Raw genomic sequence first — 9246 nt, forward strand, 5'->3', positions numbered from 1 at the left:
GATGTGTTATTTGATATGTTTACCATTGGCAAGACGATAGAAATTAGCAAATCCATAAACATGTTGTGTGCCCTCCAGAAGATGTCTTACTTCGGCCTGTTGATTCCATTTCAACGCCTCCCTCATCTTTTAAGAATTTAGTGATTTCAAATGACATGGCTTGTGCATAAGGGCGTACAACAATAATATTCACAGGGCCATGGAGTATGTGAATTCGAGCTCACTGGAGCTCGGATGAACAGTAAAGTCGGAATAAATAGTAAAAAAATAAAAATATCCTTTTGAGGGCAAGAAGCATTGATGTTTTTTGTACATGCGTGCAAATTTTTCGGATGAAATCACATTTGTGGAGATGTGGGAAAAAATCGATGCTCTAAAAAGATTATTTTGAAGCATCGATTTTTTTTTTGTCCACACTTTCACAAATGTGATTTCATTGCAAAATTTTGCATGGGTGTATAAAACAACTCAATGTTTATTTGTAAAAAAATCAGATCTTTTTCAAAAAAATTATTCCCTTCGCATCCAAATTAATTGTCACAACTCTAGTACAACTTTCGAAGGGAGTAGTATTTTTTCGGAATTTATTGTTCATCCGAGGCCTTAGTTTTTAGTTCCGTGAGCAGATGAGAAAAACAATTTATATCTCTTCAGAATAGCTAAAAATACATAACCCTGTGGGCATATACCCCTGTTAATGTACACATCAAAGGCACAAACATACAGTAAGACAGCAAATACAAATTCACTGTAAAAAATAATAAAAAGGAATCAAGAGATGAACAGAAACAAAATCGTCGGAAGCAAGCTCTCATGGATCCTTTTCTTCTCGCGTGGCTACAGATCCCTCCTGCCGCTCAGGCTGGCCTTGGACTGGGTGTACTCGGAGGAGCTGAAGTCCTGGCTGCCGAACGCCATCCGCTGGAACTGCCTGATGTCCGCCGTGTTGGCGGCGTTGAACATCTGGCTCTTCCCGGGCTGCACGCCGTTGGTCAGGTCCACGTCGTTCAGGGTCAGGCTATCCAGGATCCTAACGACCTGCAACACAGCCCACGACGAAGCAGTCAATCAATGGCGAGACGTTGCCAGGCTCCATCGAAGGTTAGTTAGTTTGGAGGTGGTTCTTCTTCCTCGCCCGCACGTACTACGTACCTGCCCCATCTTGGGCCTCCTCGCGGCCGAGTGCCGGATGCACGCCGCCGCCGCCTCGATGACGCGGAACATCTCGACGTCGTCGTAGTTGCCGTCGAGGCGCGGGTCCACCAGCTCCTCGAACTCCTGCTCGTCGATCGCGCGGTTCAGCAGCGGCCTCGACTGCGACAATGGCACGAGCAGCACGCTGTCAGTGACGGATACAGTGGCATTGCATTGCAGTCAGTGCTGCTGCTGGTGGTGGTCTTTCTTACCCACTCCACGAGGCTCTCGTCGCCGAGGGGGCGGGACGAGTCGACGGGCTTCCGCCCGGTGATGAGCTCCAGCAGCACCACGCCGAAGGAGAACACGTCCGATTTCTCCGTCAGCTTCCCCGTCGAAGCGTACTCCGGCGCCAAGTACCTGTTCGTTTTCAGTCAGCGCAAACAGAGTTTTGACAATGTTTCCTCGTTTTCTGTCGACGTGCCGAGATGAATGAGTCTGCAAAGATGATTTACTTACCCGAATGTGCCCATCACGCGCGTGGAGACGTGCGTCACGTCGTTCTCCGCGAGCCTGGCGAGCCCGAAATCCGCGACCTGGATTACGATGAACACGGCATTCAGGTTTCGTCAGTAACTGAACATTACCATCCATTTATTCAGAGAGATCACGGCAGTTCAGCTTTGCAGTGTAAGAAGTGCAGAACCTGAGCTTCGAAGTTGTCATCGAGCAGGATGTTGGATGACTTGATGTCCCTGTGGATGATCCTTGGATGACCTATTGTACAACAACCGAGAGCAATGAGAAATTCAGCTGTAAATTCCAACCCAACACACACCAACAGAGTACTCCGTAGGAGCAAAGTTAAGCAGCTTACAATCCTCGTGCAGGTATGCCAACCCGCGCGCCGATCCCGCCGCGATCTTCACCCTCGTCGGCCAGTCCATCACCGGCCTCCCCCTCCCTGCAAGCAGAGCAATTTAGACGCACCAGTAAGCCATTGCCGTTCAAGAAGTTGGTAGGTGAAGTGGAGATCGTGGTGGTGTGTGTCCTACCGTGGAGGTTGTGGTGCATGGTGTCGTTGGCGACGAAGTCGTAGACGAGGAGGCGGTGGTCCTCGGAGATGCAGTAGCCGACGAGGGAGACGAGGTGGCGGTGGTGGACGCGGCTGATGATCTCCACCTCCGCCTGGAACTCGCGCTCCCCCTGCCCGCCGCCGCCCTTGAGCTGCTTCACGGCCACCTCCCGGCCGTCGCCGAGCGTGCCCTTGAACACGCACCCGAACCCGCCCTCCCCGAGCAGCTTGTCGCGCGAGAACCCGCCCGTGATCTCGTACAGCTCGTCGAACGAGAACGACTTGCTGTTGCCCACGCTGAGGTCGCCCGATGTCGCCATGCTCCGAGCCGGCCCCTGGCTCCCCATCGTGCTGCTGTAGTTCGCCGACGCGAACTGCGGCGGCGGCGGCTGCTGCTGGTACTGGTACTGCTGCTGCTGCTGCTGCTGCTGGTTCCCGTACGACTGGCTCATCATCGCCGACATTCCCGGCTGGCTGAAGTTCCCCGACCCCGGCGCGGACGGCACCCGTAGGAACGGCGCCTCGCCGGACATGTGCTGCGGCGTGTACGGCGGCGCGGCGAAGCCCGGGTAGTACTGGTCCGAGTACTTCCGCTTCCGCCGCTTCGTCAGGCAGACGAACACGCCCGCGAAGCAGAGGAAGGCGATCACGGCCACGACTGCCACGCCCGCCGTGGCGCCGGAGCTCATGCCGCCACCGGTGCTTGGCGGTGCCGGTGCCGTCACGCTTCTATCAGCCGTGGGCGGTGTTACCGCGGAGGCAGGAGGTGAGTGCGCCGTGGCAGATGAGCTCGTCCGCGCCGACGGAGGCGGCGCATAATCCACGGCGGGTTGCTTCGGTGGCGGCGTGGCGTCCACCACCGGAGACGCCGTTGGCTCCTCGGCGGTAGGCGGAGGCGACGCTTTGGAAGAAGGCGGCTTGGCCTGCGACTGCGTTGGCGGCGCCGCCTGAGTGTGAGAAGGCGGGGGCGCGGCCGCGTTATCCGGTGGCGGCGGGGCATTATCAGGCGGGGGCGGTGCGGCGTCTGCCGGGGGCGGGGCAGCAGAGACCGGGGAGGGTGGCGGAGGAGGGAATGCATCAGGTGGAGGCGGCGGGGATGCCACCGGCGGAGGAGGCGGCGATACCTCCGGCGGAGGGGGAGAAGACGCCGCGGGCGAAGGAGGCGGCGCGAGTGGCGGTGATGGCGGGGGCGAAGACGGAGACGGCGGTGGGTCCGAGGGAGATGACGGGGAAGGCGGCGGTGGAGAAGAGGACGACGAGGGTGAAGGAGGAGGGTCGGAAGCAGGAGGCGGCGGCGAATCGTCGGTGGAGGAGGGCGGCGGCGTGGTGCCTGTCACGGTGTCTACTGCATCGGCGGCCGCGTCGGCGGCACCGGCACCGGCACCGCGACCACCGCCTTTAGCTTGGAGCAGAGTTCTCATTGTGTGCAGCGCTGTAAAAAGGAGGGAAACGGTCAGAAGTTCAGAACAAATGTACCATGTCTTCAAATGAGAATATAAACAGTATTCATCACATACAAAAACATTCTTCCAAAAAGAAAAGGAAAAGGTCTGAAGCCACATCATGCAAAATTGCTGAAGCCTAATGCTAGGTTCCAAATAAATTCTTCAGGCCAAGGATATAAGGTGACCCCACTAGTTTGTGCAGTATTTTCTCTTGATCTAGAGTTCAAGACACATTATTACGAACTAAATTTGCCATACTCAGCAAACATAATTTGTTATGGAAAACGGTCGATTTGCCATGCCTAAAAATCTGACGTGGATATTCGGGCCATGGTAGGAAATCCTAGTCCAGTTTAAGATGACCTCTTGGCTGAAAATTTTAAAAAATAGAAACGGGAGAAGGGCATGGTGTATTAGAATTAGATTAGATCATGGGCCTCCACTCCATCATATTCATATCCCACCGACAAAATCCAAAACGGTTGACTTGAATGTAGGATTTCAGCAAAAAGATGATGCACTTGTTCCACTTCCAACACATGTTCTGCTAGCTTGCAACAACCAACTGGGAAGTACGGCACAAGATTCTTCCAGCTCGATCGCTAAGAGGACCAACTAATTACGTGGAAACTTCGTTTTCTTCAGAACATGAGCATATGCTAAAGAATACTACTAACAATATCCTAAAAAAAGAAAAAAAAAAGGGAATACTACTAACAAGGAACAAAATAATCCCCAGGAAAAGAAATACTACTACAAAACAAGTCATTCCATGCAAACATGAAAAAGCATCACCATAAGAAAAGAGCAGACAGTAGTGGTTCTGAACAATCGATTCACAGGCATGAGAAGGAAGAAGATCATAGTAACGATCCACGGACGGTACCTCAGGATCACAAAAGATAGCGGACGCCTCGACGGATCAGAGCAAGGCCCGAACCACGCAGGGCCGTCGCCTGAGGCTGAGGCTGAGGCGAACCGATCGGCCGAGCAATGCAGCCTCAGCTCCCATGCCGCTGCATCGGGACGAGAACGGAAATCAGCCGGGGAGGAAGAGGGGGAAGCAGAGCAGAGCAGAGGCCTCCGGGAAATGAAATGGCGGGGCATACATGTTGCCGTCTACCATGATCATCTCCCTTTTGCCGTTGGGGCTTGAGAGAACGTGGCTGCGACGACTCTCCGGAATCGCTGTGCTGGAACACGTCCGACGACCAGAGTTTACATGTATGTGGACATGCATATAATAATAATTCAGGCTTGGTTAAAGTATGCATGGGGGGAGAGGAGGGAGCGAGTAGTAGTCGCGGCCCTGCCATTGTCGACTCCTGCAGATCGGTCGGTGGCGGGAGGGGAGGGCTATTATTGGTGGCGCATGCTGCATGAGTACGTCTACTACTGCTACTCTCTCGCACACCGGACAGAAAGAAAGCATTCCCGCTCGAAATACGTAATAGGTCAGACGGAAGCGTCTCCATTTTCTCTTCTTTTTTTCCGAGAGAGAAGAAACGAGCGCCAGTAACACAAAACAATAAAATTATTATTATCGTTTGTAATGGTAACCCTATCACAGGCGATGTGATGGAGGAAATCGTGTGTGATGTACGTACGAAAGGAAACGTTTGTCTGGGATTCAATGTGTGTGATGTGCACAAAAATGGAAATTTTTGTGTGGGATTCACTGTGTGGGACGTACATACGAACGGAAATGATTGAGCATGTATAATCGTATGTGATAGCTTGCCTGATCACACACGAGCACTTTTTGCCCCGCATGTGTGACCGGAGGACCTATCCCTGGCGGTTTCTGAGACGTGTGGGAAGGACCACCCCCTCGCACACAGGTAGGCCGACGGTTTAAAATACCGTCGCGAAAAGGGGTTAAAAACCGTTTGTATAGCAGGTTGTTGCACTAGTGAATGGTAGGAGTATACCGTGACACTAATATAAGTTCTCGACTTGTGTTGATCTATGAGCTCAAGTAGTATAAATCTTGATCACAAGCTACTGCCAAACTGCATTTCTCCTTCATCTTTATCCGCTTCGGCACCATGGCGTAGTGTTATGTGTAGTTGTCAATCTTGTCGGGTGGACGCCATGTTGTGCTCGGCGCCCTTGACGGCGTCGTTCGTCTCGGCCACCTTGTCCTCGGCCTACACTGACGACGCCATCGCGAGCACACTATCAAGAACTCTACTATAACTCGGTGTGTAATGTGCAGGTTTTAACTCTTAATCACATGGCATGTATGCAACCAAACACCGAGCACTTGTATTTGCCAAGCCAATGCACACAACCAAACGACAGGCAAAAAATGCTCCCCTAATGCAGGCAGCCCATATGCAGGTAATCAAACTAAGTGCAGATATAATGTTTTTTGCCTGCATTAGCTCAACCAGACTCAAGTGAGACAAGTATGCAAAGTGCTAAAAAACGATGTTGGTAACCAAACGCCTCCTTGGTTCCTCGCGACGGCGCGAGCCAGGCCACATGTCCCTCTTCCTCACCTCCCTCCTCGTCCTTGTTACCGCCGGCAGATGCTACGTGGCCCACAGATGGAGAGCGCATGGCCCCATCTACGAACGCCGACGGTTGGCCGACCTGAGGCGGCATGTTAGCATTGTCCGATAGCGCATCACTGGCACTGACGTTCTTGATCTGCAGGCCGGCACAACGACCATAGGGTGCTTGGCTTCGCCTTCGCCCTTCGCCATAGGGGGCACCCTACCGTGCGCGACGGCGACGATGGTGTTCCTGGAGACGTCGTTCTTGGATGCGCTGGGTTGACTAGCGACGACCAGCGAGACCACGACACTGATATTGATGCATGTGAATGGTTGGGAGTCACAGCAGCGGCGACCTCCGATGGACCTAGAGACACATGCAACGGTGTTCGGATCCATCAGGGGCATGACAGGGCGGCGACGATGACCATTGGTCACTGTAGCAGGGGTGGTGACCCTTGATGTCAACGACATGGATATCAAGGGTCACAGGACAAGACACGACGAGACTTTTGGATGCGTGGCGACGCATCTGCATGCATGACGACGTTGATTGCGTGTGGTTGTGTGTGGCGCTGTGGGCACTCGTCGATGGCGCCAACATTTTCCAGGCACCACCACGTCAGACACATGCAGGCATGATTTCAGACCGAAAACCTTCACACGGAGAAAGGTCACAGCAATGGCTCTTCATCGATATCTGCCACCGGAGTAGTGGCTACAACGAGTTGGATGTTACAGATTGACTCACACCCATGTGGAGTGACAGCGGCTACTTTGGGTTGCCTGATACTGCTCTCCGTAAACCTTCACCATAGTATCAGCGAATACTACCATGCACTTGATGATTGTATCTTTGTCCATTCAGGGAGTGTCGTCCGTTGAATCTACAAGGGAGCCATATGCAAGCATCTGGATTGCTGCGATCGCCTTCTGAAAATTAGAAAATCCAAGAGACCAACAACATTTCTCCGTTGCTGGAAGAAAGGTTCCACAACCTCTATGTCGTCGGCAATTCGACGGAACAACCGTTTGGTCATGAGAAAGTGTTGTTAAAACATATATAGTGGGAAGATACAACCCAACATAAAGTAGTCTCTCATCAGCCGGTTGTGGCCCCCAATTCTGTCCCGCATGACCAACTTGAGATCATGAATGCTTCCTATTCTTTCTGGTGGATGCTAACCATTTAGCGACCATCAATATGACGACTGACGGTGCATGATCCCATCATTACCCTTTGTAGGGTACCTAGAGTGGCTTGAAGTCTTATATAGGAGGTCACACAAGGTTTTCACCCAAGGTTGGGCCTCCAGTGAAGGGTAATACCGTACATCCTACTTGTTATCGTTATTCATGGTGGGTATACCTCATGCGAGGGATTACAGTGATGCGTATGAAGTGCTACCGAGAGTCTAATCTATGATAATGGATGGGATAGAGACCATCCAAGCCCCCCTTATATACAGGGTGGGAGCTAGGGTTATACAAATAGGGAGATGTGATCTAGCACATTGCCAACTTAGACTTGGGGACCAAGATGATCTGTAGACGCCTATCCATTCTTCTGGGCTCCGTCCTGTCATCACACACGTGGTGGGTGAGGGAGTCCTGGACTAAGGGGCCCTCGGGCTGCCAGCCTATTACTTATGGGCCGGACAGGTGGGCCGCTCTACAACTATTAGAAGGTCGAGCTATAAGGCGGCTCCATGTCCGAACAAGAAACCTTTGAAGCCTTGGTGTGTCCTCCAAGTCAAGATAGGGAAATTGACATGCTTATCTCCTTATTGTAACCGACCGTGTGTAACCCTAGTACCCCTGGTGTCTATATAAACCAAGGGGTTTAGTCCATAGAGTCTAGAAGAAGAACCATCATCATACTCACCTAGGGTTTAGTTTGTCTGATCTCATGGTAGATCGACTCTGTAATCATCATGTACAATTCAATATAATCAAGCAGGATGTAGGGTTTTACCTCTTCAAGAGGGCCCGAACCTGGGTAAATATCGTCTCCTTTGTCCCATGTTCCCCATTGATCCAAGATCCATAGGTCGGGACCCCCTACCCAAGATCTATCGGTTTTGACACCGACATTGGTGCTTTCATTAAGAGTTCCGTTGTGAGACCATCGAAGGATCGATGGCTTGCCTGATCATCGAAGATGGCATTCACACCGGGGACATCTTTGTTCATGGCAGCTCTTCGCGTTCGGCAGCATCTTTTTGCACGCCAACCCGGCCAATCACTGATGTCTACTACACAACCTTCTTCTTGTATACTCGTGTTGGGCCTCCAAGCGCATAGTTTTGTAGGGCAGTAGCAAATTTCCCTCAAGTGGATGACCTAAGGTTTATCAATCCATGGGAGGCGTAGGATGAAGATGGTCTCTCTCAGACAACCCTGCAACCAAATAACAAAGAGTCTCTTGTGTCCCCAACACACCCAATACAATGGCAAATTGTATAGGTGCACTAGTTCGGCGAAGAGATGGTGATACAAGTGTAACATGGATTGTAGATATAGTTTTTTGTAATCTGAAAATATAAAAACAACAAGGTAACTAGTAGCAAAAGTGAGCGAAAACGGTATTGCAATGCTTGGAAACAAGGCCTAGGGTTCATACTTTCACTAGTGCAAGTTCTGTCAACAATGATAACAAAATTAAATGATATGGAAATCCCTCAACGTGCGACAAAAGTCACTCCAAAGTTCCTATCGCGGAGAACATAAGATGAAATTGCTTGTAGGGTACGAAACCACCTCAAAGTTATTCTTTCCGATCAATCCATTGAGCTATTCCTATAAGTGTCACAAATAGACCTAGAGTTTGTAGTAAAATAACACCATATGACACACATCAATCCACCCTAATGTCACCTAGATACTCCAATGTCACCACAAGTATCCATGGGTTAATTATACGATATGCATCAAACAACTTCAGATTCATCATATTCAATCCAACACAAAGAACCTCAAAGGGTTCCCTAAGATTCCTACCAGAGAAACAAGGACGAAAACCATCAACCCCCCTATGCATAGATTACCCTAATGTCACCTCGGGAATCTGCGAGTTGAGTGCCAAAACATA

The 9246-nt window shown here is 51.1% G+C and overlaps 1 protein-coding gene across 1 annotated transcript; it reads right to left on the bottom strand.

Moving 5' to 3' along the window:
- Nucleotides 1-627: 627 nt before the first annotated feature.
- Nucleotides 628-4898, bottom strand: LOC125525301 (proline-rich receptor-like protein kinase PERK8). The gene is made up of 9 exons (XM_087535270.1): nt 4764-4898; nt 4541-4670; nt 2190-3641; nt 2012-2098; nt 1841-1911; nt 1654-1730; nt 1407-1554; nt 1153-1314; nt 628-1038 (listed from the first exon to the last, which is right to left on the bottom strand). The coding sequence occupies exons 3-9, from the start codon at nt 3628-3630 to the stop codon at nt 838-840; spliced, it is 2187 nt and encodes a 728-aa protein (XP_087391396.1). The 5' UTR covers nt 3631-3641; nt 4541-4670; nt 4764-4898; the 3' UTR covers nt 628-837.
- Nucleotides 4899-9246: the final 4348 nt, after the last annotated feature.

The sequence above is a fragment of the Triticum urartu genome, chromosome 7A (assembly GCF_056163025.1).
Source record: "Triticum urartu cultivar PI428250 chromosome 7A, HENAU_Tu73, whole genome shotgun sequence".
Taxonomy (NCBI): Eukaryota; Viridiplantae; Streptophyta; class Magnoliopsida; order Poales; family Poaceae; genus Triticum; species Triticum urartu.

Excerpts from the sequence above, each read along its gene's own strand:
- LOC125525301 (XM_087535270.1), bottom strand. The coding sequence starts at position 3,630 with ATGAGAACTCTGCTCCAAGCTAAAGGCGGTGGTCGCGGTGCCGGTGCC. Across the intron at positions 2,099-2,189 it reads CATGCACCACAACCTCCACG|GGAGGGGGAGGCCGGTGATG; the intron begins GTAGGACACACA and ends CTCTGCTTGCAG. Across the intron at positions 1,555-1,653 it reads CGCGTGATGGGCACATTCGG|GTACTTGGCGCCGGAGTACG; the intron begins GTAAGTAAATCA and ends GAAAACGAACAG.